Below are 22669 nucleotides of genomic sequence, written 5' to 3' on the forward strand. Positions count from 1 at the left end.
GGCAGTCATACATACATGCAGATCAGACATATAATCACAGCCTGGGGTCTGAGGAGAGAGGTCCAGTCTGAGGCAAGCAATACCTTGGTATCCCGGATGTTGCAATCTGAATTTTTTTGGCTTTCATGTTTTTGGCTAGGATATTGGCCTATTGCCCAAGAAATCAGACACCCAATCAGATTTAAAATTGTCATTTTTATTTATTAGCATATGACACTTTATACAGAAGGACTGATATAATGTTGCAGGATTTAGGGGGGTTTGTTTTTACAGTTTTATTCATGATTAAAGTAGTAAATGATTATGATTATATACAGTATCTTTACGGGAGATACAAAAGTATTGACCTCTATTGTGACCTGAAACATATTGCTGACATGTTCTCTATATTCATTCATACTTTAATAACAGCACTCGCATAGGAAACCATGGAAACCATACGAAAACAGCTTGGAGTTTGAAGTGTATGTGTAGCTCCCCTAGCTGCGGTTGCTGTTTGAAATAAAGGAAAATCCAACCTTTTTGATTATGTCCTCTAAAATGGTTGCACATATTCTACAGCATTGGTAAAATTATTATAAAACGTATTGAGCCCCAGAGTTTTATAAATATGTAATGCGATGAGTATATTTCTCATACCACCTTTCATAAAATAGCTTTTTTCTATTTGGAAACTGAATTTGGGCTGGTAACTCATCCATCAGTCTGATCAAAGGTTTACAACAGTGTTATGTCATATATTAAATCTGAAATGAAATTCTGCCCACAACTCAAGCTCCTGAAAAATATTATTCTATAGAAATATTGGAAACAAAAAAAAGTTGCAATTGGAATTAGTTGATGATCCCTTATAAATCAGAAAGCAAAGTTTCTTATTTTGTATATTTGATAAGTTTTCAAGTTTGAAAAATAATATAGAATATCAGGTCTCAATCTACTTGTGAGCTACGCTAGAAAGTGGTCTTTTCTGGTTGTTCTGACATCATTATTGTGTGTTTTACAAAGGGTAAAGCTTAGGGTAAAGTAGGGAAGGATGTATTGCATTTATCTTATACAGTGCTGTGTGAAGGTCACCATAGATAAAAAAAACAAAGTGTTATAAACAATACAAGTAGTAACATAAATGGATGCACCTTAGTTGTCGATGTTGACAAGTCTGTGAAGATAGGGTTGAGGACTTGGGGAGGGATTCTTATGACATGTTATGTCTATCTAAAATTAGAAATACAACATTTATAATTATTTAATTACGAATAGATAATCTGTCCCACAACAGCACAGACGATTTTTGTTTTGTTGAAACTTTTGCAAAGGAAGACCTGAGAAAACGACGTAATAGGAAAATAGTAAATCATCGTGGGACACAAATACAATACAATCAAAGCAAAAAAATAAGTATTAATCATGGAATGATGTTTCAGAATAGATTCTCCTATAAGTTAACATTTGCAAATCGCAACAATACTAATGATTGGAAAACAAAACGATTGTCGAAATCCTTTCCTGTCACATGGTATACTTTGCAAGAAGCCCCCATAGTGACAAACCATGAAAAAATTACCTCCATTTAAACAAAGTGGAAGTACCCTAACCTGCACCCTCTGACACAAAGTATAGGTTCATATCGACAGAACTAAACTACTTGAGGACAGAACAGAACATGGCGTCCACAGAAACGCACCGCCAGTTCTCCTCTCTGCCTACTCCTCAATTCCCCGCTCATTCTCCTGTCCCCCCCCCCCCCCCCTCTTTTGTGTCTCTTGTCAACGTTTTCAAAGCCTCACCATGGTTTAGACTCAGTGTTGCACTAATCTGGGTGTCTGGCTGGGGTTGCTACATAATAACCAGTTAGTCCTCTGTCCCCAGTCATGCCACCAGACACAGGTCTTCCAATCCCCATCACAGCCTGGACTATCGTGTCACCAACAGCTTTCAAAAATAAAAATACACGACGGAAGGAGCTCTTCTCATTGGGTAGAGTGAGGGCGTGTCATGAGGCTCCGCCCACCCTGCCGGGCCTTTGTGACATCATAATAACTTGTGCTTCTCTGAGGGAGGGCCTCAGGTTGTCCTTCTGTCCAATTGTCTCTCCCTGTCCCTCTGCAGAGGGCTCTGTGTGTGTGTGTGTGTGTGTATCTTTGCTTTTCTCTGTGAGTGTAAGTGCTGGTTTTTCTGCATCGGTGTCTTCCTTTCTTGTGTGTTTCTATTTGTGCATACAGTTCATACATGTTTGTGCACCTACCTTTTATTCACATGATACATATATATATATACATATACGTGTGTGTGTGTGTGTAAATATGTATACGTGTGTATGTGCGTGCGTGCCTGCGTGTCGTCCTCAGATGGACACAGGGCAGACGATGATCTTGTCCTCCAGCATCACGCTGACGATGAGGAAGACAAAGTACAGCAGGAACATGAGCATGCCCAGAAGCTTACTCATCCTCCACTTACACGCCGCGATGGAGATGATGACGAACAGGAGCATGAGGAAGAGCAGCACGATGGCGCAGAACAGGCCGTTGCTGCTCACCATCACCGGGCTCATGTCGTTCAACAGACTCCACAGCAGCCAGGGGAACGGCAGGCTGGAGGCAGGGAGGAAGGGAGAGAGGAAGAACAAAGAGAGGTGTCACATGTTAGATATCACCCTACTGGGACAAAGACAGCAAACTGACTGTCACTGGGCACCAGACTTGTATCAATGAATGTATGAAGTGAGGGTGCGTTTGATTCGCCTCGGTGTGAGGCTGGGGGACATACCCTACGGTAATGTCGAAGATGTTTGAGCCCACGGAGCTGGACACGGCCATGTCGCCCAGCCCCTTCCTGGCCACGATCACACTGGTGATGAGGTCAGGGATGGATGTCCCCGCTGCAAGGATGGTCAAACCCATGATCTCCTCTGTGACCCAGAACGTTTCTCCAACCTGCACGTGGATGAGAGAGAGAAAGAGAGAGGGAGGGAGAGAGATTGAGTTAGAAAGAGAGAGAAAGGGAAGAGAAAGGGGAAGAGAGAGATAGAGGAATAGAGAGAGATGGAGTTAGAGAGAGAAAGGGAAGAGAAAGGGGGAGAGAGAGAGAGAGAGAGAGAGAGAGAGAGAGAGAGAGAAGAGAGGGAAGGAAGGAAGGAAGGAAGGAAGAGAAAAGGGAAGAGAGAGATAGAGGAATAGAGAAAGATGGAGTTAGAGGAGAGTGGAATATGATAAAGGTGTGGGTCGTATTCCAGACGGCGAGGATTCAGTTAGGCTATGACTGCTTTTGTAGACTTGTTGCTCTGTTTATTAGCAACACCAGATTAAGTCACAGGCTGTACTGACGGCGGATCTGATGAGATTACAGGGAATAGAGAGAGAGACAGAGGGAGGGAGAGAGAGAGAGAGAGAGAGAGAGAAGGAGAGAGACAGAAAGAGAGAGAGAGACAGAGAGAGAGATGGGGAAGAGAGAGAGGGGGAGAGGGAGAGAGAGAGGGGGGGGGGGGAGAGAGAGGGGGAGAGAGGGGGAGAGAGGGGGAGAGAGAGAGACACACACCTGGTGAGCCCACCACACCATGAGGTAGGAGAAGATTGCGATCCAGGAGATGGAGCCCAGGAAGGTGATGGGGAAAAACTTCTTTGACGTCTGAATGAGAGAGAAGAAGAAAGAAGAGATGAACGAAGACAAGGCTAGAAAAAGTCTGAATTTGAAGCTTGTTTCGAGAGTAGTTATGTCTACAGCAGACCTGGTTCCTGTGTGTATAAAGTGTATTGAAGGTGGGAGTTTTTTTGTCTTCTGGGACTGCTCTAATGGTCTGATAGTATAGGTCAAAATCAAACTCCCCATTATTCAACTGTGTGAGTGTGTGTCCAGTAGTCCTCACAAGGATAATAAACTTGCAAAATATTGACCATGTCTTGTTCTTGAGCCACACAACTTCAAGTGCTCTTTCTTTGGGGTGTTAGGGGGTGTATGGTTAGTGTTAGAAGGGATAGAATCATATTAAGGGCTAAGATCAGGATTAGGGGTTAAGAACACAATTTTGAATGGGAGTGAACAGTTGGTCCTCAAAGGTAAACAAACCTGTGTGTTTGTATGTAACCAGTGTGTGTTTGTCTAACCAGAGAGTGTGTGTAACCAGAGAGTGTATGTAACCAATGTGTGTGTGTGTGTGTGTAAACAGAGAGTGTGTGTAACCAGAGAGTGTGTGTAACCAGAGAGTGTGTGTAACCAGTGTGTGTGTGTGTGTGTGTGTGTAACCAGAGAGTGTGTGTAACCAGAGAGTGTGTGTGTGTGTGTAACCAGAGAGTGTGTGTGTGTAACCAGAGAGTGTGTGTAACCAGAGAGAGTGTGTGTGTGTAACCAGAGAGTGTGTGTAACCAGAGTGTGTGTGTGTGTGTGTGTGTAACCAGAGAGTGTGTGTAACCAGAGAGGCCGGTAAACGTACGTCTCTCCTGACGTCGGGCAGAGTGAGCCAGAGTGGTAGGATGATGGGCAGGATGAGGAGATACGTCACACGTTTGCGGTTGGTCTCTGGCCACGCCAGACTCAGAGGCTGGTCCTCATCTTCCTCCTCTTCCTCCTTCCAGAGGAGAGGGGAAGGGGGAGGAGGGGGGAGGAGGAGAAGAGACAAATAATGCTTACTGAAATAATGCTTATTACTGGTAAGTGCTGGATGTTAACTATGACGCGAATGATGGATGGATGGATGGATGGATGAAAGAAGGGTAGTTGTCGTACTTCTCCTCCTACGGTGCCGTTCATGGGAGGAGTGACCTCCACCGCCACGTTGGAGCTGTTAGGGATGTTCCTCTCTGGAAGGTGGGAGAGGAAGAGATGGATGGGAGGGAGGGTAAGACATGGGCGGATGGAGACAAAAGAGGTAGAGTTGTTAGAGTTGTGGGTTTTGTGATAAGGTGGATGAGTAGTGTGAGCATGCTTTTCTCTTTAGCTACACAACTGTGTGTGTGTGGGTGTGTGTGTCTGTGTGTGTGTGAAAGAGAAGGCTAGTTGAATTTGACCGTCTGAATAACCTGAATTACCTGAAATACCGTTGGCACCATCATCTTTGCATTTCTGCTTGGCCATCTTGTGGAGAATGGAGGCTTTCTCCTTGAACCGACCTTGGAGGACAACCAGTAGAGCAAAGTTAAGTGTTTATGTCTAGTAGTGTAGACATCACATCAAGTCAGTGCATGTGTTTGTGTTTCGTAAGAATCTCTGTGTATGTTAGTGTGTGTGTGTGTGTGTGTGTGTGTGTGTAAGCGTCACTGTGTCAAAATGTGTTTTACACACAAATCTGAGCAGGTGTCAAATCAAATCATTGTATGGTGTGTGTGTGTGTGTGTGTGTGTGAGAGAGCGATCGTCACTGTGTCGGAAAGTGCTTTTCCATACAAATCCGGGCCGGTTTTGTATGCGTGACACATACTAGCTAGTACAGTACAAGTCCTTAGCGTGTACCGTCATTACCCTCGTGGAGGGGGTCCAGGGTATGGATCATCAGCTGGAAGATGCTGTTCCTCATCAGGGTGTTGTGCAGCGAGGCACAGCTTCCTTCTCTCTGCAGTCTGGGCTTAGCCTGACATATGGGAACCATGAGTTACCCATCGCCTGTCATCCACTCATACTAGTTGCTTGTAAAAAGGGCTATACAGATACATTTGATTTGGTTAACCCTTGTGCTGCCTTCTGGTCACATGACCCAAAGGTTCACAACGAACCATCGTTGTGTTTACCCAATTTTACCCAATACAAAAACAAATCAATATAATTTTCTTTTAACCTTCGCAATGTGGGGGGTCTGAGACAGCCCGACGGTTATAAGAAAATGCTTCACTTGAAGATAACACAAGGGTTAACTAGCTTTAGTCTGTGTCACTCATTCACCGGAATGGAAATTACCCAAACTACTAGGTGTGACCATCGCTAGTTAGGATCTCTGTTTTTGTTACCATCTTTTTATTGTTTAACCTCTATAAAAATAAATAAAACTTTTAACTTTGCAACAGCATTATTTGTCACAAACCGTACATCAAGACAATATGAGTGTAATGTCCTCTCCTGCACAGATTTATTTTCAATTACGAAAAATATTTTGTAATTATATTATAATAAAATCAAGTTCAATCTTTTTGTTATACATACCACTCGTGCACACATGCATACACTCGGACATACAAGCAGACGCACACAAACAAAAACACACACACATACAAACACACAAACGCACACAGAACCTACCGTCAACTTGTTCTCATCATCACTGGGTTCGATTGCCTTCAATGAAAAGACAGAGAAAGACAGAGAAAGACAGACGACATCTGAATGTGAAGCACACAGTCTTGCTTGCGCTCACAACAAACAGCTGTTTCAACTGTGAAACCACGTTTGTTTTTAAATCTCCACATGGAAGTTACAAATTAAGTGTTTTTCGTACACTACTGTTAAATCATACCATTTCAATACTCGATGGAGCATATAAACTTAAATTTACTTAAATAATCAAATGAAATTAAATAAATGTCCCAAAATGTAAGTATGTAAAGTATGTAAAAATGTGATGGTATTGGTAACATTGTCATAGCATTACAATAGAAAGACATTTTAGATATCATTGTAGTAACTGAGGTCAGATCTCCTTCAAATCAGTAAAAAAAATCCAGTTCATCAATCAGGAAAAAAAAGAGGCATTCATTATCAATGATTCTTCAATCGCTTGAAATGAATAACTTTTTTTCCCCTTCCAATTCTTTAAACCAGGATTTCAAATCTTTGCCTCCGGATTTGAGTGAATTGATTGAAGTGATCGATTGAATGTTTGAGCCCGCAGTTCAGAAAGCACAAACAGGGTTGTTGCAAGACTGATGGGGGACCAAGATGGTGGAACTGAAGGAGGGAACTGAAGCCAACACAAAAGGCCTAGGATTATTATTTTTGGGTGAACTATTCCTTTAAAGCTCAACGGGTTCAGCATCCTTTGTTCTACAGCCAGGCAGGTCTTCAGAGGACAGACAGCACACGTGTTGTCAGAAAATGATATATTTACACCCCCCACACACACACACTTAGAGTGGAGAGTGTGTTGCCCGAAACCCCTCTCTCTCTCACACACACACACACACACACACACACACACACACACACACACACACACACACACACACACACACACACACACACACACACACACACACACACACACACAGCTGGTGGACGTACATACAGATAGATCTAATCATTTTAAGAGAGACTAGTTATTGATTTATAACACAAAAGGGTGTGATTATGGGACAGTATGATTTTGGAGCAAGAAGAACAGTAGGTTGTCATGGCTACTGAGGAATGCCAGTTGGTGTGCATAGTAGTTTGTTGCTGATTTGATAGATTTTTTTTCAATTTCATTTCTTTCTATTTCTTGTAACATTGTCAGATCTTTGTCCGTGTGTTCTATACATCCTGCTGTTTTTATGATGAAGGGATGGAGGGATGGACGGAGAGAGAGAGAGAGAGAGAGAGAGAGAGAGAGAGAGAGAGAGAGAGAGAGAGAGAGAGAGAGAGAGAGAGAGAGAGAGTGACAGAGGGAGCGAGTGATTCATGTAGTGTTCTTCTATTTCAGTCATCTCAAGTAAATCTTTAGCCCCCTCACCTTTTGTCACTATCCCCTATAAGCCATGGGTCTTTTTAGCCCTTACACCTGGCTCCCTGCACCTTAGCTAGGGGTCCTAACCACTAGCCACTCAGCCATAATCCCTGGCTCCTAGCCCCTTTGTCCATGACCCCTAGCTCCTAGCCGTTGATCCCTAACTCAGCTTTAGACCCGACCGTAACTAGCGATGGATCTGGGCTTAACTTCTTGATTCAGTCCACCACATGTGGAGTTTGTCACTCAACACTCCTTGTTGAGGGAACGAAGTACACAGCATCCTGGTTTTAAAAAGTGTTTGTTGTTGTCAGGGGTTGGGTATATCTCAGTGGTTAGAGCATTTGCAGATCACAAGGTTGCAGGTTTCATTCCCACCTGTACATTGCATCGGATAAAAGGTAAACAACCACATATTGTCTGCTGCTTCCTCTTACATGGTTCGTGACATGCCATGTTCTTAGCATCAATCTCAACAGAGTAACTCACAAAGGATGGAATAACTCATTGTTACGGACCAACCAAACGACAAAACCAAATTTCCATCATTTTAACAAACACCAACAGACTATTTCCCTGAGGAAGACTGATTAGACGAGAGTTGGTTTGTAATCTTGTATTCCACACAGAATATCTACTGGAGATTCCTTCTGGACTAGGATTAGGCCCAATAACCTGTGTCTGTGAAAACTGCGACAAACAGAGACAATAAGAAGACAGAATCCCTGTCTGTGATTCGCCCACACACACTAGCTAGTCATCTTCCTGTATTCACTCAAGCCTTAGAAAAGCATGGTGCTGCTGACACTAATCATCCTAAAGGAAATGTTAGGCTGTCAACTAGATCCCTACAGGCTGTAGAGGTTTGTGCTAGCGGGCTAAAAGTTGTCATTTACACAAGGTTGTTGAGGTGTATTGCCTGTCTGTCTGCCTACCTGTCTGTCTGCCTGCCTATAAGGTACAACCAAGTACCTACCTACCTGTCTGTCTGCCTGTAAGGTACAACCAAGTACTTACCTTCCTATCTATCTGTCTGTCTGCCTGTAAGGTACAACTGAGTACTTACTTACCTGTCTGTCTGTCTACCTGTAAGGTTCTACCTAGGATCTACTACCTACCAGAAATCTCTCTGTCAATGGCTATGCTAAGCTAATTTTAGCATGATGGCCAGCCATGTGAATACCTAACTGTGGCGATGTCATGGCGATTGCTATATTTGACCTACCTATCGCTCACATGGCGTCCAAGGTGCATGCTGGCCAGTGAGCCTAATGACCCTGAGCATCTGCTGTACAGGGCTTAGGTTTAAAGAGGGAGAGAGGAGGGGAGGGGAGGGGGGGGGGGGGGGGAGAGACATAACTGCCGCTTTGCTTTTTGACACAGGTCACATTGACTGCTGTCCTGACACACCCTCTATCCCTCACCTCTCACTTTTCTACCATCCTTCAAACCTTTTCTATCCTCACCCCTCTCTCTATTCTCTCACCCCTCTCTCTTCCATTCCTCATCCTCACCCCCTCTTTTCTATCCTCACCCCTCTCTCTCTTCTCTCACCCCTCTGTCTTTCATTCATCATTCTCATCCTCTTTCTCTTCTCTTACTCCGTCTTTCTCTTTCCTACCCCCCCCTCTCTCACCCCTCACCCTGTCTCTTTCTTTCCTCATCCCCTCTTTCTCTTACCTCCCCGACCCTCTCTTTCTCCTTTCCCTGCCTACTTCACTATGATTCCCGACACATTAGCATGTCACAACTTAGGTTTAAGTAGCCTTGGTGAGTCCAATAGGCCAACTGTGATTTTTGGTGAGCCCTAATTTTACAAGTTAGACCAAGATTTACCTGTATAACCTATTAAATAAGTAAACGTGTGTGTGTGTGTGTATGTGTGTACAAAAACACTCTTCTGTAGGACGATGCTTTGGCCTAGAACCATGAAAAGGTTACTTGGGTGTTCTGTGGTAGAACTGTCTGTACAATAGTGTATTTTAGAACACTTGACAAGATATAACATCGTACCAAACTGAAGACATAAATAAACGGTTATATGAGCTTTGGGAAACGTTGCTTTTGGGATATCTATTTGTGAATGCAATGGATCCATCTGATAACATTAATCAATTGGAATCAAAAGTGCATGCTGCACTTCATGAGACTTGTTGTGCGGAGCCTACACATTAACATGATGTATCTCTTCTATCTCTCTCTCTCTCTCTCCTCTCTCTCTCTCTCTCTCTCTCTCTCTCTCTCTCTCTCCCTCTCTCTCCCTCTCTCTCTCTCTCTCTCTCCTCTCTCTCCCTCTCTCTCTCTCTCTCTCTCTCTCTCTCTCTCTCTCCTCTCTCTCTCTCCCTCTCTCTCTCTCTCTCTCTCTCTCTCTCTCTCCCTCCCTCTCTCTCTCTCTCTCTCTCTCTTCCTCTCTCTTCTCTCTCTCTCTCTCTCTCTCTCTCTCTCTCTCTCTCTCTCTAATCAGTGCGGTCCACCTGACCCTCCAAGCTCTCAGATTTAGGTAGGATCAATTCAGACAGATAACCGCATTTAGAACGGTAATTTCCAAACGATGCGTGTGAACTCTTTCAGCAACCTTCACAAGTCACAACGTGAGAACACATGCTTTCTGCACTTCGTATTTCTCTTTTTGTAATGTCCTCCCCCCCAAAAAATTGGGGCACTGTGGTGGACAAGTGGACCATCACTATATCTCATTAATCATGACGATCCTTTAGATAACTGCCACTTCAGTTTGACCATTGGCTAGGAGATGGTGAAAGGAGATTGTAAGCTAACATTTATGAAAACAAACATGTTGGTCCACCTTACGATCTCTCAAACGCTCAAGGTAGGCTATATCACCCAAAAGGCACTGTCGTGCAAGCCAAAATGTTTCCATTCGCTATTTGTTATCGGACGTATTAATTCAATAGGCCTACATGACAAGTGATTACCCCAAACCTTTGTTTACATGTAACTCAAATCATGACCAACGCTAGGACGTGTCTCAAATTTAATCAGGGAGAAAAAGAGAAAAGAAATCCGTTGCAGCATCAGAGACAAGCCACACCACTCTGGACATATGACCCCTATATTTGCTGTCGTCACCACAGGTTAGCTGTTAATAAGGGATCAGGAAAGGATTGCAGTCTCATAACATTCTGGCATCAACCGATGACTTCATTTGACATCCATAAACTCCCTGGCCTCATAGTCCAATGCTCAACAACATGCAGCTCAAAAGTCATAAAATAAAACATTTAACTCAATGACCGTAAAATAATTAATTTAGGGGGAAAAGCATGATTGGCTGAGGGGACAAAGTCGTGCAGTCCGCTGCATGTGTTTTCCTCGGCCGAGCCGTGATGTTACCTGTCTATAATTAGGGGCAGTAATGGATTGGAGGATTTGGCCAGGGATTACAGAAGGCCTGGCGACATATGAGGCCGGGCCAGTCGCACATCAAGTGCGAGGACCAGAGGACAGCCTGGGGGGGAAGTCAGACTCGTGAGGGTTACCAGCTCCTTGAAACAGACTATTCTATGGGGAGTCAGGTGGCTGAGCGGTGAGGGAATCGGGCTAGTAATCCGAAGGTTGCCAGTTCGATTCCCGGTCATGCCAACTGACGTTGTGTCCTTGGGCAAGGCACTTCACCCTACTTGCCTCGGGGGAATGTCCCTGTACTTACTGTAAGTCGCTCTGGATAAGAGCGTCGACTAAATGTAAATGTTTTCTCAGTTGAGTCCAGATACAAACGGGTACAGATAGCCTCGCCCCATCCTAGGTGAGGCTGTCCATCAGTTAATGAATGGAGGTTCTTGATCTCTTAGGGCACCACAGTACTTCAGTGTATTTGTATAATACCGTGTTGCTTTGGAATAGAAAGAGGTATTACCTGGAGTAACCTAACAATTATCTACTCAATACAAACTTTTGTTTAGTTAAGCACTTAATAATGTAAATTAAGTAGGCCTACTGTAATTTGAAACAGAAACAGATGGTTTGGGGTCTATCAGAATATAACAATAAAAGTTTATAATAACTCCTTGCAAATTTAAAGCATAGTTAAAGCATGAGTTTGTTGTACTGAAAGTCTTTCTCACCTTCCCATATAATTTTTTTTCTTAAATTCCGGATATATTTTTAATTCAGGTTTCCGTTAAACCTTGATTTTATCCCAACCTCACACCCTCATAACAAATATGTCAATGTCTTAATTGTAAAATAATTTATTAATTCGATCTTGAAGTAAAAAAAGTCAAATCATCAAATCAATTTAGTGTGAATCCCTCTTAGATTTTTCCAACTTACGACCTAGCTCCATTCTGCACCGTGCAAGTCCCTGAAGATCTGCCCTTGGATGGCGGTTGAACTAAGCTACAGGCTAGCTGTGCTAAGAGACAGCCTAGACAACCAACTGCTCGTTCACCTGCCCTCCGTACGTCAAAACAACATCAGAAAGCAAAGCATCTGACTCCAACTGTACGGAGAAAGAAGGAGAATTGGGGTAGGGGGAGAAGGGTGTAGGTGGTCATTTTGGGTACATACATTGACCATCAGTAAAAAAAAAAGTTATTTTAGTTTTTTCACTTGTTCCCCCTTTTTTATCACAGCATCCGTTTAGTCCTCTTTTGCATGGCAGCAACAACAGCAGTAGCGGCAATAGTGATCTGATATGTTCTTTTGGAAAGCCGGCCTGTTAACACCCACACCTTACGCCCCATCTTATCTTCGTTGTTTGGACGTATTTTCTTACATATTAGGTTTCCTACATACACACAATTAATCGCTTGTGTGATCTAATTCAGGACCATACACAATTGATTTAGGTGCAATCATGATGGCACACAAGGATCGTACGATTCATCATAGGGCAGGTTGGGGCTGCCACCATTTTGCTTTCATCTGTCCAATCTTCTCAGATCTGCACTGGTCCCAAGAGAGGCGGATGGGTTGTGACAGGGTTCAAGAAATGCCTCTACTTAGATGTCAGGCTGGATGCTTCGATAGGGTGCGTGTGTACTTGTGTGTGTGTACTTGTGTGTGTGTGTGAGTGTGGCATGGATAGCTACTTTTGTTACACCCATACAGTATTGACCACAGACTCGCCATGTTTACTTGTGTTGCATCCCAAGGAGATGGTAGAGGTTCCACACCATTTGACTCCAAATGTTACTTTAGCCATGACAAACCACTTTCAAAGACACCATTACGAGTGTGTGTGTGTGTTAAATGGATGAATCCTTCGATGTTGGACTCCTCTACTTCAAGGCATCCACATCTTTCATCCACCAGGTACCCCCAACCTCTATCCAAGATTTACAGTTAATAAGAAGTTGAAATCCACACAACCTCAACAAATACTGGATGGTTTAACATTTAGCTGTATAAATTGACTGAATTGGATAAGATGAGCTACACCAGCTTCTGCATTAACTCTAAGAGGGAACCAGTAGTGTCCGAATTGTTAGTTGGCAGTTAAATCTTGAGACCGTAGAATTTAAATGTTGAATTTTGAGAATGGACCTAGGTTTCTTACACTTTATGGAACGGCCACCAAATTGGTCGGGACAACGTAAATCCGGAACCTGGGGGGGGGGGGGGGGGGGGGGTCCAATCAAAACAGGATGTTGTCTGAACACTCTAGTAAATGTATGCTTGGGACATTCCAGGGACCAACAGGTTGTCAAAGCGGTTGTGACTTTGTCAACACGAACAGGGACATGGTGGAAGCACACACAGGCGAGAGGCTTAAAGACAAATCTTAATCCATCACAGAGTCAGGTGGTTTGGTTGGCAGTCTCTTTGTCCGGCAGTCAGCCAGTTCCTAAATAAGCCTCCCAATTCCTTGTGAAAGACCCGTTTTAGACAATAACCATTGAGGACATGAGAATGATCACCCGGGGTCAAACTGCTGAAGAGGAAGAACCATCTCCCAACCACCTCGTCCACTTATATAAACTATTTATGTGCAAGTTATGGTGTTGGTGTCTGTTGCCAATGTTACCGATAATGGAGAGTGTTTATGGATCTGTGGTTAGGGACTTTTCTGATGGGGGAACAGGAGTTGGGAAAAGCCAAAGTTGGTTTCCTATGGTGATTGTTTCCTATAGGTGACTGGCTGACTTCTCATGATTTCCAATGGTAACTGACCGATATTTCCAGTCTATTCTGATAGATTTAGTGAGGTGTTTTATCTCCAGTAGCATGACTAGGGTTCAGGATGTGATTGGGATGGGATCTCGGGGCTGTGGGGTTGAGGGTGCGAGCTGATTGGAGGGAGTGAGGAGGCTCACCTTGGGGGCCGCCTCGATCTCGTCCACCTGGTTCCCTCCCAGCCTGCTCTTGATAACCTGCTCCACGCTGCCGTTGAACTTCATGAAGGTGACGTACGCAAAGTAGCACGACAGCAAGGCGATACTCTCATCGATGGTGATTTGGTTATCCAGAAAGAAATAGATCAGCATTAGTAAGCCAATGATATAGAAGGACACATCCCTGAACAGAGGCCACCAGGTCAGGTTCAGGATCTCCCTGGAGAAGATGGCGCACATCCCGATGACAAACAGGATGTTGAACACGGCCGACCCCACGATCGTCCCAATGCCCACGTTGCTGTGGGAGACGAAAACGCCGATCACAGAAGTGAAGAGTTCCGGGGCGGAGCCGCCCGCCGCCATGAATGTGGCTCCGGCCACGTCGTCTGAGATTTCGAGCTTCTCTGTGATCACGGTCAGCGCCGGCACGAAGAATTCGTCGCACACAATGGCTAAGGCGATGAACATGTACAGCATGCCGAACATGTGAAAAGACACTGCTCCTTGGCGCCTTTGCTCAAGGTTGAACAAATCCGTTGGATAGTCCCCATGGTTCATCTCATCCATGGACGAGCGCATCGCTATGGGCATATCCTCCTCGGCCCTCATCCCTGGCATGGATGACAGCAGAGTTCTTTGGGGCACAGCTGTCTTGGACTGTCCTCCTCCTTGGCCTTGGTCTGTGGGGTGTGCTGTCGTCGTGTTGGTGGACCACCTTCCTTGGGTGACGCCGGTCCAGGACAAGGCACTCCAGGAGAACACTGTGGTGAGGCCCAGGAGGCCCAGGGTGAAGGTGAGGACCCGGGCCGGTCGTAGTTTTCTCCGGACGCGCCAGTAGTGTTGCCTCTTACAGTGGGCGCTCAGCGGGGACGAGGTCTTCGACGACTCCATAGGTGCACCTCTGGATGGTAGCATCATGTCCATGGGTCTGGATGACTGGGGGGTGGGGGTGGGGGGGGCAGACAGGCAGGCAGGTGCTAGCTGGGGCGGTGTCTGGGCTTGGCGTTAAGGGGGGTGGGACGTGGTTTTACCGAGAGCTGGGCATGCTGCTCTCGGCTTCTCTAAACACAATGATGGAGGCGTCGGTGTGAACCTGGGTTTCGGCCAAACAAAGGTTTCCTCATATTAATTCCTGAAACCACAGAGAGAAAAGAAAAGAGAGAGCGTTAGAAAGAATAGATTTATTGCTGTTGTGCCAGCATACTTTTGAGGCCTAGCAGCCTGTGACATTTCTTGACACAAATAGATTCAACAAGATATTACTTGATTTAGTACCCCATGCTGTACAACTGTATCCCAATTTAGATCCACATGTGTCCTCCTGTTAGGCATCTTAATCTCGGGAACCAAGCGCCTCCTCATCTGTTCTAAACTAACCTTTAAGCTCTAACCCGTGTGTGCCTGTGGAGATCCCATGGGGATTTAACAGGTGTGTGCAATATGCAAGCAGCTCCAACTACTGCCCTCTGGAACGGTAGGTGGCCAGCTCCAGGCTGCCCACTTGATTTGTCTCAGTTGCTGCATATTGAACTTATTGATCCATCCCCTAAGTGTGGACAATGGGGAAATTCAAAGGCGCCTTACTTTCAAATACTTGTGTATGTAATCGAAGTCTGTGATAGATCCTCTGACCTCTGTGCTGAACTTTTTCTTTTCTTTTCCCCCAGAGAAATTGGCATTGAGAGCTAGTTAACAAGGCGACAAGGTGACTCAAAAACAACCCTTTTGTGGAAAAGACACTTGTTCGATTAGAAACCATATTGCTTCATTTAATTTCTCGTACTGCAAGCCTCTACTCAGCCTATGTTTTGACTGAGTAAGATGTCAATCAGAATTCACATCACTCCAGTGCAAGGAGAATGATGCCTCTCACCAACACTTCAATAATAATGTAGTCTTTGTTTGATATTTGAGTCACAGGCTGTGATCTTTTGAACAGCTCTGTTATCCTGTGCCAAGCTTAGCTCCATCGACATTAGGGAAAGCAGCTTAGGTAATGGTATTATATGCTGTGAAAAGTAGCTGTCAATTACAAACGTTATACTTTCCGGCCGTGGTTCTATAAGACATCAAATTTACAAACGCAGATCAGTGGAGGTCACAGTGGATTTAGAATAGCAATCAAATAACAAGCTATCTGAACCTTACCAGGCTGATCTGCTTATGCAGAAACATTAAAACTGAACCTGCAGGTGCAAATGCAGTCTACATGCATGAAGATGTTCACTGAAACCACAGTGACAACATACTTGAAAGGAATTATATTCATGTCTTGAAAGTACCCAAATGCAACCACCGATCTTTTATCTGACCTTGTGACATCAGAGGCCACCTTGCAAATCCCACCGGCCTGTCTCACTAACCGTGCAATGCTGGGGGACTTTAGAGTTGAACCAATGTAAGATCTAGACAACAAGAGTAAAAAAGCAATATCTACCACACTTGACGGTGTTGAGAAAGTCGTTGCTGTCGGTTAGTATCCTCCAGGGTAAGCAAATCCCAAGCGACAAGAACCTCCAGCTGCCAACTGCAATGTGAGCATCTCCAAAGCAAATCCCCTGTGAGATTTTCTGAGAGGTGGTTGAGCTCCAGTCAAGAGCACAGTAAAAGGCTCCTCCCTCCTCCCTCCCTCCCTCCCTCTCCTCTAAACCCTCACCATCCAACCCAACACCCAACCAACCTCTCTGTCTACACTGGTTATACAACGGCTAAGATCTTCGTTTATGTTGGTGTTAGCTCCAACGATACCCATTAATCCAACTGGGCCTGCCATAATGCATCGCATGGTAGTGGATGGCATGCAAACGTGGTTTAACTCTGCTCACCAAGGGAGAGGGGAGGGGATGCTCAAGAGCCAAACCGACCGATGGAAATAAAGGCACGTTTTGAAACAAAAGAGATGACAGTTCAGTTTCACGCAATTGTTGTTGTTTTTTTAAGTTTTATAATGAGACTGTCAAAAATGGAAAACACCAAAGACGCAACACTTTGCTCAGAACGGTTCTCGAGAAAAAAAAGACTTTGAGGTACTCATTGCATATTGCTAATAGGCTTTCTGTTAAACACCCGATGTTAATTCAGCAACACAACCTGGATTCTTTATTTCTGTCAAGCGTCAGACGCACTGACTCACACTGACTTACTCTGACTCACACTGACTATTGATATAGAAATACAAAATAGACTGAATCTGTTGTCTTGTTGTTTATGGTTATGACATCTTACATTTAGCAGACGCTCTTATCCAGAGCGACTTACAGTAAGTACAGGGACATTCTCCCCGAGGCAAGTAGGGTGAAGTGCCTTGCCCAAGGACACAACGTCATTTTGCACGGCCGGGAATCGAACCAACAACCTTCTGATTAATAGCCCGACTCCATAACCGATCAGCCATCTGACCCCCTCTTACTTATATGAACCTCATAGGTCTATGTCCTTGGGGTGGACGGATGGGGGGAGGGCATGGAGGAGAAGAGGGGTTGAGGTGTGGAGACGAACATTAAACTATTTCTACCTGGAATTTGACATTGTCCTCTCTCTAAAGTTGTGTAAAAAAAGAGGAAGTAGGAGAAGTAGGAGGAGCTTACACGTGAGCGCTTCTCTAAAGCCTCCAGTATCTTCAGCTCCTTCTTCCTCCCTCTCTCTCTCTCCCTCCCTCCCTCCCTCCCTCCCTCCCTCCCTCCCTCCCTCCCTCCCTCCCTCCCTCCCTCCCTCCCTCCCTCCCTCCCTCCCTCCCTCCCTCCCTCCCTCCCTCCCTCCCCCCCATCTCTCTCTCACCCTCCCTCCCTCTCTCTCTTTTTCTCTCCCTCCCTCCCTCCCTATCCCTCCCTCCCCCCCTCCCTCTTTCTTTCCCTCCCTCGCCCCATCTCTCTCTTTCCCCTCCGTCCCTCCCTCCCTCCCCAAACCTGAAACCCTCCCTCTCTCCAAAACCTCCTTCTCCTCCACTCCCTGCTAGCACCTGTGCTATTACATAGCAGCTGGAGATCTTGTCCCAGGTTCACCTCTGACTCCTCCATTCCACCGCAGACACACAGGCAAAGCTCTGATGTGGTGCGTAATGGGAAGACTGGGTTTTTAGTTACAGTTCTGAGGATTTGAGCTCAGCTTTTCAGAAAGATTGGGGCTTGGATATGTGGCCTTAACCCTTGTGCTGCCTTCGGGTCACATGACCCAAAGGTTCATAACGAACCATCGTTGTGTTTACCCAATTTTACCCAATACAAAAACAAACATTTTTTTTTTTTCTTTTAACCTTTGCAATGTGGGGGGTCTGAGACAGCCCAATGGTTAAAAGAAAATGCTTCACTTTGTTTTTGTATGAGGTAAATTTGTCGCAATACGATGGTGGGTCACATTGACTGATGAGTCAGAATGGCCCGAAGATAACACAAGGGTTAAAAGCATTTATAATTGGGGAGTTTTTGAGTTAAAATAACAAATGTCTAATCTTTTCTTAACTAACACAAATATAGTAGTCTGAATCAAACTATGAGAGGTTGACCTTAGTCAGGGCCATGTTCTTTCGTCATCCTCTTTATAATAAGATCCATCTCAATATAGGCCCTAGGTAGCTCAATATATTACGTAAGAGCAGCCAAATTGTCTTTCTAGGTAAGCTCCTGAACATGCATGAACTGTAGGCGAGCTGGCAACCGACAGAGAACAGCCCTGGAGCCAGTAAAGTAAAAATAGATTTGGTGTTTATTGCAGTTTGAACCAGTTAACATCGCCTTCACCTAGCAAGGGTATTGCAGTGATTGACCTCCAACAAAAATCGGATAAAAAAAACTTTGCACGTGTACCTTTTTTATTGACATTTACCTCAGAGGAATTAAAGATCTTAACTTTAAAATATGCTAATTAAAAAAGCTCCTCCCACAGATATGATTCATGTGTCATCTTGTGTTCTGTTCATCCCCATTCGGTCTTGTCCATTTTGGCATGACTGGCAATGATATTTAAACGGGCCGTAGATAAATGCATATGTGGGTAAAAGAGATTATCTGGCTAAATCCTTAAAGCTCCTATGCTCCCACAAATAGCCGCTAAGCATTGTGGAGGCCTGTGCTCCTATCGTTTCGTTGGTGGAGAGTTGACGTTAAAGTGTTACCGCTACAATGACCCTCAAGACGAGCACTCGGGACTTCACAGATTAGCGACCCATGTCATTTCTTCTTGCTGTACCGGGAAGTTGGCGTTTATACGTTGATGTTTACACAGAAAGTTAACTTGAGGATTAGTGGCCATGACGACCTAAAACAAGCGGAGCCGCAGCAGCACTCGTGCTGTCCACAGCCTTAATGCAAAGCAGTCAAGGACATCGTAATGGGAAGAGGAAAGTTGGAATGATTCAAGAGAGTACATATGCCTACTCTTGCGCTCTTGATCACAGACACGTGGCACTCTCTCTCACACACACTCACACACACACTCACACACACACTCACACACACACACACTAAGGGGCAGAAACATCATTTGTGACAGGTTACAGATCTGCTGAGGCAGGATCTCATACATAGCCTAGATCATGATCAAGATCGAGATAACAGTTGGTCAGTGGTGTCAATCCCAATGTCAGTAGGTTGTGTAAGATCCCTAATTACTAATCTCCACACCTGTAATTCCCTGCTTGCTGGTCAGTTCTGACCTGATTTGACATAGCCTACTACTGCCCTCTTGTGGACCAGATGGGTAAAATATGTAAATTGGTGAGAAGCCAATTAGAGAAGTGAATTGATCTACATTTATTCTTGTGTCATAAACAAAAGCAACCAAAGTACATTCTGCCGCTATGGTATATATATAAAAAAAGCATTTAAGCAAATGTAATTTTTGACGTCAGAACAAATTTATTTACCCCCCACGTGCTGACATAAATAATAACCCACTGCCATGATTTTTATGCCACCTATTTTACAGTGACTGCCACTTTCTGATTAGGCACTTGCAATCTGTATTCTTACTTTCAACACACACAAAACATTTGACCAAAAATGTAATGGCAAACATTTCTTTCCAGTCCCATTTTGGCCTCTTAGACAATAACCGTTTAATTTAGTTATGAATGAATGGGCAAGTAATAAAAATCACTTGAGGCACAAATGTTTCTATTTAACTTGCAGAAGAACCAGGTTAGTGCTTTTGAACTTATTCTACTGTTGGTAGTTCCAGCATACCTAGCAGGCTAAATCAAGAGAACCTCAAATGACAAAATATCAACAGAACATTAATTTAAATGCTTTGTTTCATCCACAATTTCTGGCTGTCAAACCTCAGCCCACAAGTGGAGGTGCAGCAGGCACGGGTGGAGCTAAGGCGGATCAGGGTGGAGGCCTTAGCATTTGGCCTTCTTGCCGTAGCTGTCCACCGCCTCAGGGGTGACGCTCTCGTCCTCCTTCAGGTCCTCCAGCGCCGCCTTGCCCACCAGCTGGAAGATGTCCTCGGGGGGTACTCCCTTGGGCTCGGCCACCTTCACCGCCAGCATGTCCAGACTCAACAGTGTGCCTTTGGAGATGGAAACCTTGGCCACTACGGACTTCCCCAGCTGGAGGGAAGACAGGGGTGGAGAGGCCAGTTGTTGTTCTGCTTACTTTTAAACGCAACGGACCAAAGTCTGATTCGGTCAAACCCAAGGGTACCCCCCCCCCCCCCCCTCCACACACACACAATACCGTCATCCTCCCCTAGGGTAACGCCAGTCCCCCCCCCCCCCCCCCCTTACCATAACACTCACCTTGTCATGGCACGGCTTTTCGCAGGGCAGCATCTGCTTGATGCCCGTTCCCAGAGCCCTCTCCACCAGCCGGATGGAGCGCACCAGCTCGGTCAGCTCCCCGGGCTCCAGGGACGCCTCGTGGTCGCTTCCCTTCCAGCTCTTGTCCAGGGTCACGTGACGCTCCACGACCTTTGCCCCCATTGCCACGGCGGCCACTGTGATGCTGATTCCAGACTCGTGGCCGGAGTATCCGATGGGAATGTCAGGGAACTCCTTTTGGTATTCCTGCCATGAGTGTGAGACCAAACTAGCATTTTTCTATTTTTTTGCTCGCCCAGACCACTATTCTGTCAATGTCAACATTTGCAGTAACTGGAATCGACTACACAACAGAAATGATTAAAATATCAAACAGGCTTGATACAAAAAATTATTAATCCCAAATTAGATTGGTCAAGTAAAATCAATTATCTGGCTAAAATGGCCTCCATTAGGGTTGGCCCATGGTTCAGTGTTTGGATCAATGTTTACAGGGGCCTTGTTTTGAGTTTGGGCCGGGTCGGTACCGTGATGACCCTGAGGTTAACATCCTCAGCCTCCAGAGGGTAGGCGCTGGTGCACTGCAGGATGCAGAAATTCTGGTTGTGTTTCTTCACAGTCTGGTATACCCTTCGCATGGTTTCCATGGTCTGCATCCCGCTAGACACCACCATGGGACGTCCTGCGGCACACACACACACACACACACACAGAGAGAAACACACACACACACAGAAAAACACACACAAATAATGATGACAATGCTAGGAACTTGAGGCCTAATTGTCCATTTGTGCTGCAGTGTGAGGTTGTCAGCGTGAAAGGCATTGTTTACACAGAACATGCTGTGCTACAAACAGACCTTTCTTGGCCGTTTTCTCGAGGTAAGGAAAGTTATTTGTGTCTCCAGAGCCCACTTTGAAGAACGGCACGTTAAGCTTGTGTAGAAAGTCCACTGCCATCTAACGATTGAGATCACAGTTTAAGTACTCATGTATGATCAAACTGTATCACATGTTCTCACAATGATATCAAACAATCTTCCAAGCTTCCAAGTTTAACTTCATACTGATGCTGATTCGATCAACTGTTCGGTGTCATTCAGAATCACATATGGACAGCCAGTTTACCTCATCCATTCCGGAAGCTGTAAAGAAGATGCCAACGTCCTTAGCGTACTTCTGCAGCTCCTTGTACTGCTCGTGACTAAACTCTAGGTGGCGCTTGTGGTCTCCGTAAGTCTTTCCCCACGAGTGCTTTGAAGTGTAGGGACGCTCCAGGGCACGTTTGTTAAACTTGTACTCCAGTTCGCTCTTCTGGAATTTTGCGCAATCGGCTCCACAATCCTTTCAATTGAAAGTATCAAAACCACGCACTTAAAACGTTAAAGAGAGACTAAATAGTCCGTTTTTCAGGCGTTCCATCTTTAAAACTCACAAATCTGCTAGTTAATCATGTATACAAGTAGACCTCTGCCCACTTAATGTACAATACACTTTTCTGAGCCATTTGCATGACCCATTGATCACAGTTGCATAGTACACTCGATCATGTTACTAGTAAAAAAGCTAACGTTACTAAATTATCTGGACAGCTTAATCATGATATACAACTGCGTGAACAAATTCAGAACTCATTCAATAATCACCTTAGCCATCTTAATCATCTTCTTGGCGATTTCTATATCCCCTTGATGGTTTTGTCCGATTTCGGCAATAATGAAACAAGGGTTCGAGCCCCCGATCATTTTACCAGGACAAAGTTCGAATTTCAGAGGCATTCTAAAATGTTATTTTTTAACAAGAACAGCCTATGTATAAGTATGAATCTCTCTAGCTGTTTAGCTGTCCAAGATGTGTTCAGTTATCCGGGTGCAGTTAACGAGTAATCGGTCCGTTCCAACGTTGCACATCCGGGATGGTGTACCTTTTCTCGTTTCAATATAAAAGTCCTCAATGAGCGCGAATTTCTGAACGGAAATTGTCTTTGTAAA

At 44.8% G+C, this 22669-nt stretch overlaps 2 protein-coding genes across 2 annotated transcripts; both read right to left on the reverse strand.

Annotated features, from left to right (window-relative positions):
- Positions 1 to 2341: 2341 nt before the first annotated feature.
- On the reverse strand, positions 2342 to 14843 carry LOC136956682 (sodium/potassium/calcium exchanger 2-like). Its single transcript, XM_067250624.1, has 9 exons — positions 13899 to 14843; positions 6222 to 6257; positions 5442 to 5559; positions 5001 to 5102; positions 4720 to 4793; positions 4427 to 4558; positions 3535 to 3624; positions 2767 to 2933; positions 2342 to 2591 (listed from the first exon to the last, which is right to left on the reverse strand). The coding sequence occupies exons 1-9, from the start codon at positions 14841 to 14843 to the stop codon at positions 2342 to 2344; spliced, it is 1914 nt and encodes a 637-aa protein (XP_067106725.1).
- Positions 14844 to 19748: 4905 nt separating this feature from the next.
- nansa (N-acetylneuraminic acid synthase a) lies at positions 19749 to 22569 on the reverse strand. Its single transcript, XM_067250612.1, has 6 exons — positions 22325 to 22569; positions 21807 to 22022; positions 21539 to 21638; positions 21204 to 21358; positions 20656 to 20922; positions 19749 to 20466 (listed from the first exon to the last, which is right to left on the reverse strand). The coding sequence occupies exons 1-6, from the start codon at positions 22454 to 22456 to the stop codon at positions 20257 to 20259; spliced, it is 1080 nt and encodes a 359-aa protein (XP_067106713.1). The 5' UTR covers positions 22457 to 22569; the 3' UTR covers positions 19749 to 20256.
- Between the last annotated feature and the right edge of the window lie 100 nt (positions 22570 to 22669).

Source organism: Osmerus mordax, chromosome 14 (genome assembly GCF_038355195.1).
Source record: "Osmerus mordax isolate fOsmMor3 chromosome 14, fOsmMor3.pri, whole genome shotgun sequence".
NCBI lineage: Eukaryota > Metazoa > Chordata > Actinopteri > Osmeriformes > Osmeridae > Osmerus > Osmerus mordax.

What these genes read in the sequence shown, in the direction of transcription:
- nansa (XM_067250612.1), bottom strand. Translation starts at nt 22,456, where the DNA reads ATGCCTCTGAAATTCGAACTTTGTCCTGGTAAAATGATCGGGGGCTCG. An exon ending in CAGCTTCCGGAATGGATGAG is followed by an intron (nt 21,639 to 21,806) that starts GTAAACTGGCTG and finishes CTCAATCGTTAG; the next exon opens with ATGGCAGTGGACTTTCTACA. An exon ending in TTAACCTCAGGGTCATCACG is followed by an intron (nt 20,923 to 21,203) that starts GTACCGACCCGG and finishes CACTCATGGCAG; the next exon opens with GAATACCAAAAGGAGTTCCC.
- LOC136956682 (XM_067250624.1), bottom strand. Translation starts at nt 14,843, where the DNA reads ATGGACATGATGCTACCATCCAGAGGTGCACCTATGGAGTCGTCGAAG. An exon ending in CCTCCACGAGGGTAATGACG is followed by an intron (nt 5,103 to 5,441) that starts GTACACGCTAAG and finishes TTGTCCTCCAAG; the next exon opens with GTCGGTTCAAGGAGAAAGCC. An exon ending in ACGGCACCGTAGGAGGAGAA is followed by an intron (nt 4,559 to 4,719) that starts GTACGACAACTA and finishes CTCTGGAAGGAG; the next exon opens with GAAGAGGAGGAAGATGAGGA.